Here is a 20,802-nt window from a genome sequence, read left to right as displayed (position 1 = left end):
TTTGACAACAAGATGAACACAACTCACATGAAACGTAACTCACATATTCAACACAAATATCTTGAGTTTGAATTTGGATTCATTTTTTCCTAGCCTGTATGGAAGCATTAAAGTGCTTGCAGAGAAACAAGCACATGGTTTTCAAGTCCTTAATAAAAGACTGGGCTCTACTGTAGTTATGTCCCCTGCCTGTGGTCAGTACTGCTACGTGTATTGCTAAAGGGCTTGAACTGAGGAACTTGGTGATTTAGTGTCCATGACCATATCTACATAGCCATTCAGAAAAAAGAAAAGCTCTTATTATTTCATATCATCTTCATGAAGCCATGTGATTATTGTCACAAAGGCTGTATACAGATTACATTAGTAATAAGGGGTCTATAGGTGGCAACTTTGTGTGTGTGTGTGTGTGTGTGTGTGTGTGTGTGTGTGTGTATGTGAATTCTGAATTGTAAGACTTACATAGTATACAGGGCTGTAGGTTTTTATAAGTTTTCTTTTTTTATGAATCTGCATGAAATCTTTCTCTGCAAGTAAGAATTCATGTGATTAAGCAGCATAAAAGAATGGGATACTAACTGCTAATTTCTTTATTTCATATATGTATTTGGTTCATTGTGAATATGATGCTGATATCTAACAAAATTGAAATCGAAAATATCGTAAAACTAAAAGGCGTTGAGTGTTTAAGTGTAGGTCTCCAATTACATTAATGTATTTAAAAAAAGAGATCAGTTTAATAAAGTTATGAATGTACAATCATAGAGCCTAAAGGAAGAATACTGGTAACAATCCTCCCCCAAAATATGACTTTTTATCAAATAGCATAACCATTTATTGAAACAAAGTTCATTCTGATAAAAGAATGTCAGTTACCAAGTTGATTTAATTTCATAAGTACAGTGAATGTCCCCATTGAAGTACTTGCACTTTTATAAAACAGAAATTTGGAAATGCATGGAGAATGAACGCTGGCACAATCTGGAGGCCTAATGCTTATGGGCAATTTAATGTGATGGTCATTACTTTAATAAAATCACTATAATATAGCTAGCATTTTCATCAGTCTTGTTATTCCGTCAGTATTTTGTGCACTTCATAACTTATCAAAAATATTTAAGAACACTATTTTGGTGGTTATAGATATGTACAAATGTAGTTATTACCTGAAGTCATTTTATTTTCATTACTGTTATTTTTATTTTTGCAATCATTATAACTGTCATCGCCATTATTAGTATTCCAACTACCATTATTAGAATTATTATCATCAATAAAGTCATCTAATTTTTATTATTCTTTTACTGATAATATCACACTCATTATCAAATGAATCTTTTTGAAACACTATAATTCCATTTGGATAATTATAATGTAACACACATGCTAAGGAAAATACATTCATTAGTGAATGGGTTCTTCCAAATGTAAATATGTTAATACATGAAAACAGATATTTTCCACAGGCACACATAATCAAAGGTTGTATACTCATCACACTTATTATGTAATTGACACCAGCATATTATTGCCTTTTGAAATTCAATTATTCTTTAAAGGAGAATTTCAAGTGAAAATATCCTCATTCCACTTGATGAATAGATTAAAATCAAACAAGCAAAACAAGTAATGTTTCCAATATTAATGATAAATCAGAAACAAGTTAAAGAAATGACAGAATTTTTAATTTCCACATGTTAACCAGAGATGTTGAAGCAGATCTCCACAACATTAACCCATTGAGGATAGGCTGATTCTGCTACAACAAGCATTTCCCATAAACACCTGCCCGAGTGTACTCGGGACTTGTCCTCAATGGGTTAAAATTATGTAATCATTTGCTGGTCATGCATCATTGCATTGGCTAAATAATAGTTTCAAGCAAAAACAATTGGCTCTCATCCTGTTTTCTTTTTCTTTTTAAAAGAAAGGGAAAATGATTTAAAAAGGCAAACCGCAGATAAAGATTCCAAACAACACACTTTTATTTCATTTGAAAAAAAGAAGTCTATGGCAACACTGTTGCCAAAAATCAGTCGGAAAGCGCTACTTGCATTTAGACAACTTTTGCCAAATTCCCAAGGTTTGTGGGAAGGCATAAACACAGAGTTAATCTATCATGTCATTTGGGAAGGTTTGCAAGACAGATAATCTTCATGTCCTCGTCAAATTGGCAACTCTAAAATTTACTGCGTAAATACACTGGAGAAAGATTAGATGAACTGATAAGATTCCTTGATTCTGCCCTAAATCAGAGAAGCATTTTCACAAAAAAATTGCCCAACCTTAGGCAGACATAATATCAACTTTAATTCTCTATAATGTTTGGCAATATAAGTAGGCCTATACAAAGTAATGAAGTCAGCCATGCAAAAATTTGAGCACTTGGATTTTTTTTTTTTTTTTGTTGGGGGGGGGGGGTTGCAATAGGCGCTATGTAGATTCTTCATATTATTATCATTATCATCATCATCATCATTCTCATTATTATCATCAATATCATTATTATGATTGTTGTTGTCATTGTTATCACTATCATTATTATGCATAGGATTTTGATAATTCTGCAAATGAAACAAAAAGTAGGGCCTACTGTTTGACAAAAAAACTGGGCTTAAATGAAAGAAAAACAGAACTGTGATAAAAAGATACCACATCAAAACACGGAAGTGTGGTGTCTTGGACTTGATAGGTTAATGAAGCAGAAAATCTTTGGGCTGGTTTTTTTTTCACCACATATTGCAAAAAGGAAAAAAAAATCAAGACCAAGCAACATGCAGCTGGCGATTTCTTTCCAACTTAAGAATGAAAATTGCTTGGATAGAAGTCATAACCACATACCATCACACCACACCTCTGCACACCCTGGACAAATCATTGTTGCCCATATCAATGCAAAAACAAACAAACAAGTATATAATTACAGGAACTAAATAGTATTGCATTTGGGGGGAAATTTACAGCCATACATAGAGCACTTCAAAGCAGGTTGGCTGATCAGTTTTCCAGCAAACTTCCACCAGAGCAAAAAACAAACCAAAACAAATCACTCTTTTCCCCAATTACCGAGAAAGAGATGAATGTTATAACCATTTGCTTCACTCTTTGATGATCCAATTCCACAGCTGCAACAACAAACCAAGAATAAAATCCGCACGAAAAGAACATATTGCAGAAAAACAAAGGGAAGAAAGAGAGATCAAGAGCTGCCCAAATAAAAATTGCAGACATTTGTGGCATGGCAAAACATGGAAAAAGGTACGATGAAAAATTAGGGTTTAAAAACTTTACCCAACAAATGTTTGTTGCATCATCTTTTTATATTTATAAGTATACATAAATGAATACATGAATATATTGAAAAGTACTTTATCATACGTACATCTACACACACACACACATACTCGTTGACCTATATTTACAACTGCAATGAATGCATCCTACGAGCATAAAATGAATGGAGAATGTAATGTTTTCTCATTCTTTTGGCTATATATGCATGACACCTACAAAAACAGTACCTTATCTATGAAAGGTGATACCAGTCTCCTTTGAAATCACTCTCAAGATAACACAGAATGGTCAAAGGTCTCCCAGCAACGAAAACATCACTACAAAACATGCCATATCTCTCTATACATACAGTGCATGTATGTGCGGATCACTTACCCTCGAGCTCCCTGCTGAGGATGGGGCTGCCTTCCTTAACGGGGCTGATCCCATTCTGCTGCCTGGTGCCCCTGAACCTGCATAGAGCTCACCTGAAATAATAGAAGAGAATATAGTCTTCCTATTTGACTGCTAATTCCTTAATCACTGACGTTCAAATCACATCACTTTCACAAACAAAGAAATTAAATTCACAGAACTCACTTTACCTACACCTTACACAAGCAAGAAATTTAATTTATAAGTCCTCCAATACTTCATGTCAGATTTTATAAGCAAAAATTCACTTCTAACTTCTTTTAATATTCCTGTCAAATCAAAATTGTGGGCAAAATAAATGAGTATGCAGACAAGAAAAGACAATCAATAGTAATTTCCAAATGTAACAGAAGTCAATGTGAACTACTGCGATTTTGGTACAAAAGATGAACATTTATGAACTCTTATGTACAACATTCTATTTTTCCAACTCCCCTGAAAATACCTATGTCAGTAATCACACTGTCAAAATGTTAGGGGCGTAGTCTATAAAAGTACAGCTAAATTGTCCATCAGACATGAACTACAAATAGGTAAGTTGATTACTCTCAATTTGGGACACTATCCTTTTGGTCATTCTTATCAGATATTCATTGTCTGTACATAGAACTTAGAGATAGCTGCTAGGGTCTGCAATGTACAGGACAATAACAGGAAAGGGAAAGATGGAGGGACGGACGGACAGACGGACGGACAGACAGACAGACAGACATGGTTAGAGAGTGGACCTACCAGGGACTGGGTCTGGTACTGGCTTAGAGTTCTGGGACCTGGTCTGGCGGCAGGTGCTGCTGTTGTCGTTGCCGGTGGCCAGGACCCTGGGCTGGCCCACCGCTGGGTGTGTCCCTGTCCCCGTGGTGTTGCCATGGGGATGTTTGGGCGGAGACAAGCTGGGTGGATCTTGCTTCTCTCTGTTGCGAGAATGACAAAAATCGAAAAATATAAGAGATGAATGAATATGAACGTAGGAGCTTATTTTATATAGAGTACGCTGATGCATCCTGACTGGATGATGCTGTATTTGATCTTTTACTCATGAAACTGCAAAATATTGATGAAAGCATCATTCGCTAGGTATGCATTGATTTTTCCAACCACATAGAAGTTCCTTGTGATGCCACTATTCAAGAGTTACACTATGTAGATACAGTGCACTCCCGCTTTAACGAACACAGTTATAACAACATTCTGACAATGAAATAAGAATCCTGGTCGCAAAATTATCGGTTCTATTTTTTTTATTGTTTATTTGTTCGGCTAAAACAAAATTCTATATGAAAGAAAACTGCCGATCCCGAGGACTTCCATTATAATGGGAGTCCAATGTAGTATGGATAAAAATTTATGTCATTTCTCTCTCTATCTATCAGGCTATCAATAATTCTACATTGCTGTATTTATCTATCTATCTATCTATCTACTTATCTATTTACCAACCCCCCTAAAAAAAAATAACAACAACAATTATAAGTAAACATATCGTCGGTTGAGAATGATAAGGGCGTTAAGTGACCACAAAACCCATAGTGTTCGAGAAGACTTAAAGCCCTTCTCATTCTCAACAGACGATATTATATTCATGAATATTCAAAGAATTGTTTCTATCTGACTACATATACATTGGGACATTTTGACCCTCTAGAGACATCGCTGCAGCAGATGTAACCTAAAAATCAGGATAAGTTTTTGTTCTGCCACTCTCACCTCTTCAAGACTGTGGCTGGCCTTCCATCGATCTCCACCTCGAAGTCGGGATGGGGGTTGGAGGCTCCACCCTCGTACTCCTGATCTAGGATCTCGTGGCCAGCGGAGCTGTCAGTGTCGCCGTCATAGGAGCGAGCCGTCTTTGTGAAGCGGTGGGCTGCAGTGGTCCAGGCTATTGCCTGAAGAAATGATAGCAATATCTAATGCTTAGTCACATCAACTTAACCATGATGTACTGCTCAAAGGGACAATTTTATTGCGATTAATGTTACTTTTATTATCCTCATTACTATTATTGTCAAGATCATCATGATCATGATCATCCATCATCACTAACAGCATCATCATCATCCCTGCCATCTTGATCATCATTATAATCATAATTACCATCAACATCACAATTATCATCATCACTACCATCATCACTACCGTCATCACTATCATCATCATCACCATTATCAAGTAATGTTGTCGATGTAATCATTATTACCATCATATTCATCATTACCATCATCATCACCATTGTTAACGTCACTACCATCATCACTATCATCATCATCATCGTAATCATCAACATTATCAACATTGCTGATATCATCATCATCACAATCATATTCATCATCACCATCATCATCACCATCACCATCATCATCATCATCATCATCATCATCATCATCATCATCATCATCATCATCATCATCATCATCATCATCATCATCAACAGATGCCGACCATCAACATCATTGTCCTCATCCTCATCATCACTACTAATACTACTGAAACTACTAATACTACCACTGCTCACCTGCCCATTTGGTTTACAGAGGATGGTGGTACACTCCGGTCCCGTCCCCCACTTGTGCTGCTCCTTCCACAGGAAGTCCGTTGGAGGGTTGTGGTGGGCCAGACTGGACGCGGACCAGACCTGCGGAGGGATAGGATCAGTACAAACACTCACATTGAAGAAATATCTGGAATGGCATAGCATTGTGCAGTACATGACAATTAAGCTGGCTCATCTGGCCATGTGTCTGCCCTGTACTCAGGAGGTCTAGGGTTCAAGACTCGAGAGTAAACTGATTTATGTTGCATTTTAGCTTGCTGTCCCCTCTGTTTCTATAGCAACCCTTTCTGTCTGCCTTGAGACTTTAAGAACAGTCCACAAACCAGTATCAACCATGAACATATAGAGGACCATATGCAGAGAAGAAAAAAAAAACACAGCAAAAGAAATAACTGTAAGTGCATGCAATAAGAAAATCAAATATTCCTTCAGGAAATATGACATCATTTTAATATGGCATGCATACTTTGACATTTCAAAATTCTCATATTCTCAATTCATCAACAAATCAAAATATCTCAATTTGCAGTTAATGGTCAATTTATATTACTCCTCAAAAGAAGATGGACTAAAAAAAAGTTTACAAAGCATGATACATTCAATATATATGAGTTCAAAGGTGACAACATGCTGTCGAAAAATCTTGAAACAAACAGTGCAGAGAAACAAAACATTGAACTATGACAGGATGAGATTGTTCTCACCGTGATGACGGAGCCAGCGCGGAATCTAGTACGGGGCGGGAAGCGGAAAACTGCCACAGGGTGACCTCCTACGTTCTGCTGGATGAGGAATCCCCCGACCTCGATGTCCTCATTCCCCGAGGCATTGAAGAGGCGGACAAACTTCCCGTCTTCATTGATCTCCAAGATCTTCAGGGCACTTGTGGCGCTGGGAGAAGCACAAAACAATGAATAGAGCATACATTCAACTCTACCTTTCTTTAAAAAAAAAAAAAAATCTATAACTTTGACTTTGAAAGGGAAAAATGCAGTAGAGTACAACAAAATGAAATAAGACTAAGTTGGATCTACTTTCTTCTATTGTCTGAAAACCACAACCTAGCAAATGTTAGAATGCTTCTGCCTTTTATATTAAATTTATAACAGTTTGGACTTATAATTATCATTTAACACAGCAGTCCACGCTGTTTTCATATTACCCTCTCTTTGCCCATAAACAGAGCTCTAACATGCTATGATTATTTCAAGACCATTATATCAAAGACTCTCAAAACTTTACCATAAAGTAAGTTACACCCGAAACTGAAAAATTACAATGCAACAAACCTACTTGAAAGCCATTTCCACAAAGATGTACAGTGGAGGTTTACAAAATTTTAATCTACCAACAAGAAGTTTCAGGACATTTGTGCTCATAAGCAAAGAAAGGAATACAGCATATTTGCTGCTTGGAGACCAAAGCAAAGTTGGTGATAACAGACAAAGTTAGAAAAAAAAAAAAAACCCCAAAAGGTTGGGTTACCTGGATGTTGCTGTGGTGTAGTCATGGGAGATTGGGGTTGGGCTGGGTGGACCTGTGCGGGCCCGCAGAATGGGCCCAATGGTCTTCCTGTGAGTCAGGTCCCCAAACATGGCATCAAAGTAATCCCTTCCTTGGCCCATGGTGGATGGAGCAGGGACAGAGGCGGGTCTTGTGTCTACAGAGAAAAAAAAGAAGGTGATAAGTCACTGACAATCTACACAGCTTGAAATCTTTCTATTTCGACCCAGCTTTGCATGTATGTATGTATGTAGGTATGTATGTATGTATGTATGTATCTACAGTATGTATGTATGTATGTATGTATGTATGTACGTATCTATGAATGTATGTATCTATCTATCTATAATAGGCTATGTATGTATGTATGTATGTATGTATGTATGTATGTATCTATCTATCTATCTATCTTTCAGTCCATCTCTCTCTTTGCCTATGTATTTATGTTTCTTTTCATCAGCTTTCACTTGTCAAAGACAATTGTATCTATTCATTTTTTTAAATCTACACATTCATCTTTATCATCCTGTCAGATTACTGGCATATTTGTATGCAAGTATATTTTAATGTACAAATGCATGCACATGTGCATGCGTATATCTCTTTTATTTGTCAATCTATCTACCGATCTATCTATCTACCTATCTATCTGTCTGATCTATCTATCCCTTTATCATATCTACCTTTCTATGTTTGTATCTATTCATGACTCCATTGTTCAATTTTTCATCATCAAGTAATTCTTCCTTTCATCTTTTAACCCTAACTTACCTGGGCTATTTAGCAAGCTTGAATTCCTGGGGGGGGGGGGGCATTATGGCCCCCCCCCCTTCAGATCTCGGCCGTTGATCGCGCGATCGCCGCAAAATTTTGCATGAACATAAAGCCGGATGTAATCTACAAGACTGTTCAGTTAAATTTTCAAAAAATTTGCATTTTCTATTTTAAATTAATCAATTATGCAAATATATGCAAAAAAACCTCATTTTCGTCTGTAATTGGCTTATAAAAGCTTATGGAATGCTGATTTTTGGTGTAAATATTCCTAGTGACATTCCGAACATTTGTGCATAAAAAGAAATTCAGTATCAAAATTAATTTCTTACGTTTTTTATTGTTTTATCATTTTTAAATTTATTTCTGTTTTTTCGAACTTTTGTTTTTGTTGTTTTTTTCAGCAGAATTTGTCATACACATCTTTAGAAGCATAATTATACTAAAATAAATTTATTTCAGCCATTAAAATTAAAAATATGAATTTTTATATGAATTAATTGAAAAAACACAATTTGTATTGACTTTGTACACAAAATCACGTTTTTGAGCAATTTTGGGGTTGACAAAAATTTTTTGAAGGGGCGTGGCTTCGGAACGGTATGCCCGGGCGCGACAAATTTGGTCTCAAAAGTTGCGCGAGACTTGAAAGTAAAAAGTCAGCGAGCGGCGCGGTCAAAAAATTTTGCGCGGCAGAATGGTCGCGGAATTCGTCGAGGGGGGGGGGGGCCATTATGGCCCCCCCCCCCCAGGTAAGTTAGGGTTAATCACTTTTTTACCACCTTTTTCTACCCCTTCCACTTTCATATCTTCCAAATTCAAAATACTGCAATATGTCAGCATTATGAAAAGAACAGCCCCATCATAGTATGTGTACTCTACACCTGTAATCACTTTGCACAAATAGCCTTAATTTCAAGTCTGATACAATAAAGAAAAAGAAGGATTTTTTATCCTAACAGCAAAACTGGAGTCATTTGATCTGGCCAGGTACGAAAGAAACTCACTTCTTCCTGGATAGCTTAATGCATGACCAATACAACTGATAAAATGAACATGAGTTAATTTCTAAACCCTACAAACAAAACTAGAGGCAGTTGATCTAGTTATGTGTGAGAGCAACTCACTTCTTGGACTGGTGTTTCTGCCGTAGTACGGGGAGGGGATGACCGTCGCCGGGCGTGTGATGTGAGGAGGACTCGGAAGCCGGATTGTTCTTGATGGGAGAAGCACAGGGCCTGGGATGTCCAATACTCTGACATTCAAAGGTAAAAGTACAGACACACACACATAAAGAAATTGTTTGAAGAGAGTACACTTGCTCTATTGTCATACAATGTAGCAAACGAAAAGTATTTCACTGCAACTGCTAGCCGTCATCAGGTAATGAAGAAAGAGTGCTGCGTACACATCTTTATGGTGGATACGAGGATTACCTGCAACTCTCATTTTGTGAAGATTTCATAGAGCGATGCTTGAAAATGGCTAACTGTAGTTACCATAGACAGTTTGTACAGCTACATTGCCCTATCCATAGCCCTTCTATCCCTCTACATGTATTTACCCATATACATTAATGCATTGATCAGTCAAGTAAGCAATCTATTCAAGCATCCTATCTTCCTATCTTACATCTCTTTCTATCTCTCTATCTGTCTATATATTCATATATCTATCTTATTATCTTTCTATCTAATCTATTTTTTCATCTATCTATATCTATACATGCATCTCTCTATCTACCTTATCTCTCTTTCTAAGTATCCAGCTATCTTAACAAGAAATACAGAATAATAAAAATGACAAATGAATGACTCGCATCACTCACTTTCTCTCCTCTTCTAGCAGCATGCCCTTCAATGCCTCTAGCTCTGCCCTCACTGGTTGCTTGGCATCCGTTGCCTTGGTGATCTCCCGCATCTTCTCCACCAGGCAGTCCTGCATGTCACGCAGCTTGTCCTCCAGGTTGCGGATGTGCGCTCCCGTGCGGTCGCGCTCCGCGCCAAGCGTGTCCCGCAGGTTTCGGTTGGCCTGGTCAGCTGCTGTGAGCTGCGGTGGAAAAAGAAAGCAGGGTGGAATGTGATGTGAGGTGGCGACATTCACCAACTTTACATCTGCATTCCTTGCCAGCTTTTCCCAGAACCAGGGAAATTATGCCCCAGTGAGAGGATAGGTGTGAGAATAGGGGCTCAAGATGCACAAACCAGCCAAGCGACCACATGGCCGGCAGAGCTCCCCCCCCCCCCCCCCCCCACACACACACACAGACACACACTTTTTGTGGAACATACAAAGGAATACATCAGGTGTCATCACTTTGGGCCCCCCAACTTTTTTTAACCCAGAAGTACGTAAGAGGCACTAAAATGAAGTAGATAAACATCTTGAAATATGAGCGTGGTTATGTTTTTGCACTGAAGACCTTTTTTTTTATGCTTGTCAGCTGAAGAAACCTGGAAGTGGAAGGGGAGAGATGAGCTGAAGACCTTTTTCTGTGCTCATGAAACCGGGAAGTGGGCACCCCACTTTTGAAAATGCTCCACCAGCCCTGAACCAACCAATCAACCAACCAACAAACAAGCAAACAAACACAAAAACAACAAATTCACTCCTTCAGGCAGACAATGAATGAAGCATACCTTATTATTCAGACTGTCCACATCGTGTTGTAGTTCTTCCACACGAGCACAGAGTCTCTTGTTCTCATTATTCATACGCTCCATCTCTGAGCCATCAGCGTCAATTTTGTTCTTTAGCTGCTGGATCTATAGGAAGAAAATGGGTAAGAGCACATTGAAAGGGTTACAAAAAAGTTTCCTTGACTTGCAATGAATACAAAAAGGATAAAACACCGCAATTTTGATACCTGAGTGACAATGCATTTTTAATGTCCATATTTAAGGCAAGAAGGATCAAATCGAATTCTTGATTGCAACATTACTCGGTTTCAGACATCCCTACACTTTCTTCTCACTTTCTGTCCCATAATCTATTGTTTAGCAGTTTCTCTTCATGTGATAATCATAAATTTCTCATATTTTGGCTTGATTTATAAAATTTAAGATCAATCATACATTTTGTATTAAAAAAAAGAATCTGACACAAGTTTAAGAGACAATTCACATAGATATGGTATATCCCTCGTTTAATTGTTGTGTCTTCCAATCATGAATATTACCATTTAATGCAAGTGATTCATAAGGAAGAGCACCAGAAATAATCTAATTTTCATTGGAGCCTTATTGATATTTTTCCTCTTTTTTTTTTTTTTTTTTTGGGGGGGGGGGTGGTGTAGAGATTGCACCATTCAATCACAAAGTGGGCCTATGCTGATCCTTGCCTTGGGTACAGAATTTGAACGACTTTAATATGGTTCTCTTTCTGTCTCAAATTGTTTAAAGGGATAGTTAGTATTGGTGGAGATGAGAATTTGGCATTTAACCTTTTTTAAATACCACGAAACCACTTATGAAATAGTACAGAGGATACCACGCTTGGAGGAATTCAAAGTTTATTTGGTGAAAATCGGTTTTAGTATGGCTAAGGCACTCAAAAACAAAGTAAACAAAGCAATCGTAATAGCTGGGTCTCACCTTTTATTAGGATCACTCTTTTTTTGATATCTCAGCCATTTCAAAACCAATTTTCATCAAATAAATGCTGAATTAATCTTAAAATTACATGCTCTTTCATATTTCATAAAAAATTTCTCATTATCTCACCCAAAAATTTTAGAAAGCTGAAGTTAGGTCTCAACCAAAACTGTACAATCCCTGTAATGTTTGCAAATTTCTTTCAGATTTATTGCACATACAACCAATCCTTCTCCTCTTGTCAAATTAATTAAATTCTTCTTCTTCTCCTGCTTCTTCTGGTTAAGCCTGCTTCCTTCAATAAGCTGAAGATTCTTGCAGGCTGCATTATTCACATTATAATATAATTTATTTACAGATATTTACAAAGAATTGCTAAACTAAAAGTAAGATGAAGTAGACTGAGGCTTCTGCAGCATATTTCTCAAGGGCTTGATGGTTTGATTTAAGAAATGTCAGGGACACTCAAATTAAGTCACAAAAGAACATCAAAGTTATGGATGCTCATGCTGTTATTTTGTTATCATTGTTATATTGAAATACATGCATGACAGACATTATTAGAGGGTTTTTTTTCTATATCTTATTTTTCATAACACCCTTGCACCTAAATTCTTATCATTATCATTATTATTAGTGGTAGCAGTCTTGCTAATACTGTTATCAGAGTGTTATACTTCATCAAAGTTTTGATTTACTATTATCAATTTCATATGTCTTCACATATATTGAACAAACAGTATTGTTATATCTATGTGAAAATGTTAAACAACTTATCATTCATGCCTTTTGAGCACTCAGAGTGGTTACAAAAGGCATTACAAATACTCACTATTATTATTATCATCATCTCATTAATATAGACTTTGTTATTGTTGTCAATAAATTCATCTACAATCACAGGCTGAGTTACTGGTGGACACTTTATGAGCTTCACAAACCACTGGCAGAGTGTTAGTTTTTATTTGAAAGTCTATGGAAGAGCAACATACAAAATTTTACCTTCTTTTTGCGAGTCTGGTTATGTGAATTATGAGCGAGATAAAAATGGGAATAAGTCTAGTCAAATCAGACCATGAACGTCCTATTGTATAAAAATGAAGGACTCATTATTTCTATAATTCAGGCTGAACTGTGTTTGATAGTCGCAAAGACAATATCTTTCCTCTCTGCCTTTAAAACATCAACAGCTTAATATATTAATTTGCTCATTTCCATTGCTTTCAACCATTGCATTTTTCACGTCAAATTTCATTTCTTTAACTTCTATGGTTTGACCCATCAAGTCCAAGAAGAGTTTTGCTGCAGAATTGATCATCTGTCACCATCAAATTGGCAACTCTGAATTTCACTGCATACACGTGTAGCTGACATTGAAAATACAAGATAGATGGAGAGTTATATTCATTGAATCTGGACAAATTAAACAAGAAAATATAAATACTTGCCAAGTTGAAAGAGGAACATAACCTTTATTCTTCTAAAATATGGTGGCAATTGAAGGCTCCATTATAAATCTAGCAATTACATATTTTTTGGGTTTTTTTTTAATCTAGCAAAGATACATCAGTTACATATGAATAGCAAATTACCCAGTTAAGAAATATTATTTAAATCTACCTTATGAATATAAAGAATACAATAAGTTATGATAACACATACAACATCAAACAACAGATGCATTAACTAGAGATGGGATGTTATGTGTTACTTCATATTTGACATGAGGACTCCAGAAAAGTTGCCTAACGCAAACATTTTCTTTTTCATTTTTCTCTCCCACAACCTCAGCCAACTTGAAGTTGGTTTCATATTGTTGATGCCTGGAATGGTTTAACTCTTTTATGTTTACCTTATATAAGGAGTGGTGCAAACCTAAAATATCATAAAAGTGACATGCCAAGTTTCAAACCTTCCCATTTTCTATGAAAAAGGGCAAAACAGATTGTAATGATTTATATGAAAGATTGTCTCTTCTTATTGTATCTACTTTAGTAGGATGGTTTCAGAAGGCTTTGATATCGCAGGACTATTTGGATATAATTTTTTTTTAAATAAAACACAACGAAGTTAATTATGTCTGTAATCCTCACTGATATTATCAATATTTTGCTTTGGTCTGTTTGACATATGGTGTGGGAAAGGAAATTTTTTTTGTTCTATTTACATCATAATCATATTTCCCCAAAAGTAACACACCACAACACAAAAACATGGCTCTACCATAAAGCTGATATTTTCATGCAAATAACTGTTAAGATGCAAGTTCAATAATGAGTAAAAATACTGCCGCCTGACCTTGATCACATTAAGTTTACAGATGGACAGGCCTCAGTGCACTTATGTTAGCCTCTGTGTCAAGTAGCAAAAACATTCATGAAAATATCTGTAAGTGAAGATAACAGGTTTTATATTAACCTATTGAGGACGAGTCCCGGGTATACTCAGGCAGGTGTCTATGGGAAATGCTTGTTGTGGCAAAATCAGTCCGTTCTCAGTGGGTTAATGAAAAACTGAGTCTATCCATTATACTCTACAAGAACTTACATTCTGATGGTATGTAGCTTCAGACTCCTCCTTGAATCGCTGAAGTTCGGCCGCAGCAGCCGCCCGGACATTGGCCAAGACTTCTTGCAGTGTGTTGTCAGGCTTGCTTAGTTCCCTGACCTTTGACTCCAGTTGGAGGATTCGATTAGCCTCGTCCTCCAGCCTGTTCCTCCATTCAATGGTTTGCTGATAAGACAACAGCGAATGCAGACATGGAAGGAAAGAAACCCAAATATGATAAGAAAACATCCAATGCATTTGTTTTTAGAAAAGACAAAAGCATACAAACCTTTAATACTTCTGCCACGGTATAAAAGTGTTAAGCATAATGCTATTACTGGCTGAATATCTTCAAAATAATGATAAATCAGATATATATAAATTTTTGAAGACTGGACATGTCTGTCTTTCAAACAATCAATCAAACAAACAAACAGCAAACAAACATTATGAATTTAAAGATTTTGTGTACAAGAACATCATCAGCACACTTATTTCCAAACTCACATTGACTGTTCAAGAACTGCTTTGTGAAAATTAGCAAAACTTCACAATTTCCCTTTAAAGGCGAATTTGCCGCAAAGTGTAAATAAAGCCATGACTCACAACTTTTAAACATATGCTCTGTGCTGTTTCAGGTTGATTACATATAGAAACAGTAGGCCTATAATCTTGTGATGAAGGGGGACAAAAATAGTTTCGAGCAATTGGATTTACATACCTCTCTGTGCATTTGCTCCTGAAAGTCCAATTTCTTCTGCATTCCATTACGAGCATCCTGTGCTTCTTGCCTTGCCACCATTTCTCGGTCAAGCCTGAGGAAAAAATGTCAGAAATCACTATAATAAGATTCTGGTATCTTTGACATAAGTTTGCAGACTACACTTTGGCTAGCCCATTACTTTGAGGTAAGCAAGGTCATAGTCATACACAAAGAGTCAAAAAAGTTAAAGGGACTGTACAGTACTGGATGAGGTGGGGATTCATGTTTTGAACATTCTTAAGTGAGATAATGAGAAACCTCTTATGAAATATGAAAGAGCATGTAATTTTAAGAAGGATTCAACGTTTATGTGATGAAAATGGTTTTCAAACGGCTGAAATATCAAAAAAGTGATAATAATAAAAGGCGACAGGCCACAACTTTATTAGCATCTCTTTGTTTCACATTGTTTTTGGATATCTCAGCCATTTCAAAACCGATTTTCATCAAATAAACTTTTGATACCCCTTAGAATTGCATGCTCTTTGCCATCTCATAGAGTGGTTTCTGAATATCTCGCAAAATGTTAAAAGCTAAATCCTCACCTCGACCAGAACTGTACACACCCTTTAAAGCTGAACTACAGTACAGGTATATCATTGGCAGAAAAATCCATCTGGTAGTATAACTGCTAGATGGGTCTACCAGAAGATTTGTTTGATTGATATCATGTACAAAGTTTCACCAGTTTCTGCTGAGTTATGAATGTATAAACCATCCATAATAATTACATCTTTTACAAGTGTATGTCATATTGGACTCCAATGAATGAAAAACAAAACAACAAAAACAACAACAAAAAAACATTGCATGAGCCCAGACCCAAAAAAAAAAAAAAATTCAAGGATAGGCGAGAGCAATCAGCATCTCATATCCCTCTACAGTGAGGGTACAGAATATTTCAACTCACATATTGAATGATATAAAATAACCATTTATCAATTTTTTCCACTTCTTCAGTGTTCAGTTATTATGCAAATTAAGAATGCTGAGCTGTTGGAAGCTGCCAATAGTAATCAAAATAATATATGTGAAGTAGAACTAGTACAATAGAGTGTTCAAGTGGATTAACAGCAAATCGTGCTGTGAATCTGTAGATTTTAACCCATTGAGGATGAGCTGATATTGCTAAAACATGAATTTCCCATGGGACTCAACTTCCAGTTGAAGGTAAAGCATCTTATCGACTATGCCTCAGTGCCCCAGTATTATGAGCAAAAATGTGTTCCATTTGGTAGGAGATCGAAACTCACCCCCTCTGCGAGTCATCGCATTTCCGCTGCAGCACTCCGACATCATCCTCCAAGTCCCTGACCCTGCGGGCGAGCTCTTCCCCCTTCGCCTTGGCCTGCTGGAAGTCCATGTCCTTCTGGGCACACAACCTCTGCAGGGTATCCATCTCGCCTTCCAAAGCTTTGTTTCGATGATTCTTGATGCTCAACCTGATCGGGTACAAAGCAGCATGAGAACTCATAGTTCAGTCTCCTACCTTCTGTGTAAACTCAGGGCTCAAAATTAGAGGTGGCCCAGGGCAACTAAAAATTGATGTCGCGCCACGAAACTTCCCGAACGATATCTATTGGTGGTCCATTCAAAGATTCAAAAATATGTTAACGTTTTCTGGCCACTACACATCTGATTTGGGCCACCAAAATGTCAGATTTACAATTTCCAATGGCCTAAACGGGACAACATGTAAAATTTTAGTGCCAACAGAGTTTGCTAAAATACTGTCTATGTTGCATATTTTGCAAATATGATTATATTATAATCTGAGACTTGTATGATGGGGTCTGTTAAAAATAATGTTCATCTTTAGGATCTCTGTTAATGTGTCTTTAGAAAAACAGGATGTATTTAATAAATGAAATATCTATATTCTGTCCTGTGTGTTAACACTACTTTTAAGTTCTGCTTATACACAGCTCTCAACAACCCACTCCAGCCTACATGTACACACCCTTGGTATGCTACATCGTGTGGTGTGAGATTCATCATAAAAGTTTCTGATACCATGTTGGTAACACAAGTAGATTCAAGTGTCTGTTTAAACCTGCAAATTTTCCCCCATTATGGAATGTTCAATGCTTAAAAAAGTGAAAAAAAAAGATGTATCAAAACAACACACATGTCCGATGTGGAATTAGTTGGCAATACTGTACATGATATAATATACATGTGCAACTTCACATACAAATGTGGGAAAATAACGGCACTCCCTAATGTATTCATGTCAATTATAGACATAGTCAAAATCCAGGTCTTCACCTGTTTTTTCTTCTAACAATTACATTGTATTTACCTACTCCGAAGTTAAATTTCCACATGAGACACAGAAGAAAACAGTACACTAGGCATAAGATATTGATTCTATTGTTCTTTTTTTTCTGGGGGGGGGGTGGTGGGGTGGAGAGAGGGGACACATAGGTGGGTTTTGCATATTTGAAACTAACATAACAAAATTGTTTGCAGTCAAACACAAATAAATGCAAAATTTTAAACAGATTATTCATAAATATAAATGCATGTAAAAGCATTTTGGAATGCACAGGGCACTCGGGTCATAGGAAACATGGTTATATACACACATACATGTATATTCATATATATACAATAAAGTAAAAATCAAGGTCCCAAAAAAGTCTGTTGGGGTAAGTATTCCGTTTGATCAAAATGAAATGTCAAAACACCAACAGAAAACTGCCAGCCCTGAGGATTTTATCATAACCAAGTCACCTGTAGAAACAAGAGGCCAGACAGAATTCAAAGGCAGACACGCATACCTGTCTTGCAGATCTGATGCCAGGAGAGCGTTGCGCTGTGACAGCGTCTCCGAATTATTTTTAAGTGTGGTAGTGTCTTCCAGCTGTCTGCGTAGGCTGTTTAGTTCCATGTCATAAAGGCTCTTGAGAGAGGCCACCTCATCTTCCAAACATCGGATGGAGTTGAATAAGGCTGACGAATCCACCTGGTCACGGAAAAATAGTCAATGTAAGATGCTCATTATATCAAACTATCACAGTATGAGAAGACATATTCCTGTCTACCCTCCTACGCACTATAATCAATGATACAGTTTCTCAAAAGACTGCAAATTCCATATCATGAATTTCATGATCATGACTTAAAATTTCACCACAAAATGTGCTAACTCTATTTTTGTACGGTAAGATGATTGTGATACAGCTGCTAGAAATGACTAAGATGATTTATAAGAAAATACTGAGTATGGATAATTTTTGTGATTACTTCAAGAATATTCCTTGTTATGTGAATTATGGAAAAGGTTTTATTTCACTCTAAGCGATTTTTTTTTTTACTCTTCTTGTCAGTGCATGAGTTGTGAACTTCACATTTATTTAAACAAAACAAATGCAAATGAATATTGCCCATGATTTCTTATATAATATGTGTAGAAAGTTCAGCAATTTAGAATGAAATACATCATTGTACATCACAAGTCTAAGATTTCAAGTCAGCTCACAAATAGTCAATCTACAAATATATTTGTAAACCAAAAGAACAAGCTTTGTTTTTAAGTTTCTGAATGTGTGTATACAATAGGGCAAATGGTACTACCACATTATCTTTTTTCTCGTATCCGGGCAATTACCCCCAGAGGGCAATTACCCCCCGGCTAATTACTGGTTAGTGGTAGGTTTGAGTAAAGATTAGGGTTAGGGTTAGGTTTAGGGTTAGGAGTTTGGGTTAGGGTTAGGATTATGTTCAGGATTAGGATTAGGATTAGGGCCAGGGGAAGGGTACGGGGTAATTATTGCCCTCCGGTAGACCCCTTTTTTTCTGTGCAAAAGTTTTAGAGAGAGTTACCTTATTTGCCTGTTCTCTGATCTTCTTAACTTTTCCGAGGTAGTTCTGCATCCGGTCGTTGAGCTCCGCTAGCTCCGCCTTCTCCTGTTGCCGAGACATCGGCACAGGAGGGTATATAACTGCACTCATGTTGATTGTTCCAAACTCCCACTGTCTCTCTTTGAAAATCTTGTTTCCTGTCAAAATATTTCAATGAAAGAAAGCATTGCTGGTTATCACACTCTCAAGTGCATACCTTACCACTTTTTACACGTACAGTACATAATGATATATTCAACAGATCACGTACAAATGAAGAGCTTGTTTGCAAAGACCGATAAGTCCATTTTTGAAGATTTTGAAGTACGGGACGTCTCTGTCAGAAAGCACAAAATAATACCTTTTAAATGATATATTGGTCACGACATATAAAGGCACATTTTTGAAGTTATGTTCAAAAGAAGCAAAAATTTTCTTATTATTCTCTTATTTTTCTTGTCCTTTAATCGCAAATATCTCCATTTGACAAATATGGACTTATAGGTTTTTGCAAACAAACTCTCCAAATAAAGATCAGTCTGCTATTGCCCATTTAACCCCGCCCCTCTTTAAAAGAAAGAAAAATACAGATTCTAAGAGAATACAGCGGAATGCTTATTTTTGTACATTTAAATAGATGAAGGCATACACACATGCAACTGAAAAGGTTTTAAAAAAATTATACATTGTATGAGAAAGAAAAATAATTTACATTCATTATGAAAATCTAGACTAAAAAGAATACAACTCTTACACTGTATACCATTATGGATCGGTATTTATTGATATTACATGACATACAAGTGTATACATGTCCATATATACCCAATATATACAACATATCAATTGGATTATATACCCTTACGTGTATATTCAGAATACCAGACATGTGTCATGACATGATGTGTCTGTGATGTTTAAGCCTAACTCTTTTATAATTAAAGCGACTTAAACACATAAAGTTTGGGTGCCTTCAGCAGTTTACAATACTCAGCAGAACTACCAATGTATTGTATGTTATTCAGGTCTACTTGATATGACCGCTTATTGTCAGATTGTCTACATGTACACATGTAATGCAAGGGCTTGTACGCAGTAGCTACGTGTAGTAATAGTATAGACAGTCGCAGTCAGCTCAGTCTAAATTATCAAAATTTGGAAATGAACACAAACACTTGTATGGTTGTCCATGTGGGGTCGACACATTTATTGGCATTTATTGGGACTAAAGCTGAGGATATTGGTATATATATCAAGAGCCTATATTGACGGTAATACGTTTATGCGTATGCTGTGAGTATACTATAAGTATATTCTTCGAGTCGGCGACTAGCGACTGAACACAAACACAAGCTACACATTCACACATAATTGTTAACAACGATAGAAACTATACGTACCGAGTGTATCTCACTTTCAAGCTATTTAGATTTTAGATTGGTTCCGCTGCATAATAAGCACAGAAATCCAGCAGTATCAGTAAAATAAGAGTCTGTCTCAACGTGAAATATTGCAAATAA

At 36.7% G+C, this 20,802-nt stretch overlaps 1 protein-coding gene across 1 annotated transcript; it reads right to left on the bottom strand.

Annotated features, from left to right (window-relative positions):
- Nucleotides 1–3,065: 3,065 nt before the first annotated feature.
- Nucleotides 3,066–19,420, bottom strand: LOC139723979 (prelamin-A/C-like). The gene is made up of 15 exons (XM_071635178.1): nt 19,265–19,420; nt 18,220–18,404; nt 16,690–16,878; nt 15,395–15,488; nt 14,674–14,859; nt 11,173–11,298; nt 10,362–10,582; nt 9,661–9,788; nt 7,742–7,916; nt 6,961–7,147; nt 6,218–6,337; nt 5,413–5,591; nt 4,441–4,619; nt 3,670–3,761; nt 3,066–3,125 (listed from the first exon to the last, which is right to left on the bottom strand). Exons 1-15 carry the CDS (start codon nt 19,391–19,393, stop codon nt 3,099–3,101), a joined length of 2,217 nt encoding a protein of 738 aa, XP_071491279.1. The 5' UTR covers nt 19,394–19,420; the 3' UTR covers nt 3,066–3,098.
- Nucleotides 19,421–20,802: the final 1,382 nt, after the last annotated feature.

This window comes from Diadema antillarum, unplaced genomic scaffold (assembly GCF_040938485.1).
Source record: "Diadema antillarum isolate AM-2024a unplaced genomic scaffold, OU_Dant_1.0 scf00000204, whole genome shotgun sequence".
Classification (NCBI taxonomy): Eukaryota; Metazoa; Echinodermata; class Echinoidea; order Diadematoida; family Diadematidae; genus Diadema; species Diadema antillarum.
Note: the sequence above shows the minus strand (reverse complement) of the source record. Positions and strands in the feature narration are given on the sequence as shown.

Excerpts from the sequence above, each read along its gene's own strand:
- LOC139723979 (XM_071635178.1), bottom strand. The coding sequence starts at position 19,393 with ATGAGTGCAGTTATATACCCTCCTGTGCCGATGTCTCGGCAACAGGAG. Across the intron at positions 15,489-16,689 it reads TGCGATGACTCGCAGAGGGG|GCTTGACCGAGAAATGGTGG; the intron begins GTGAGTTTCGAT and ends TTTTTTCCTCAG. Across the intron at positions 3,126-3,669 it reads CCTCAGCAGGGAGCTCGAGG|CTGTGGAATTGGATCATCAA; the intron begins GTAAGTGATCCG and ends TTGTTGTTGCAG.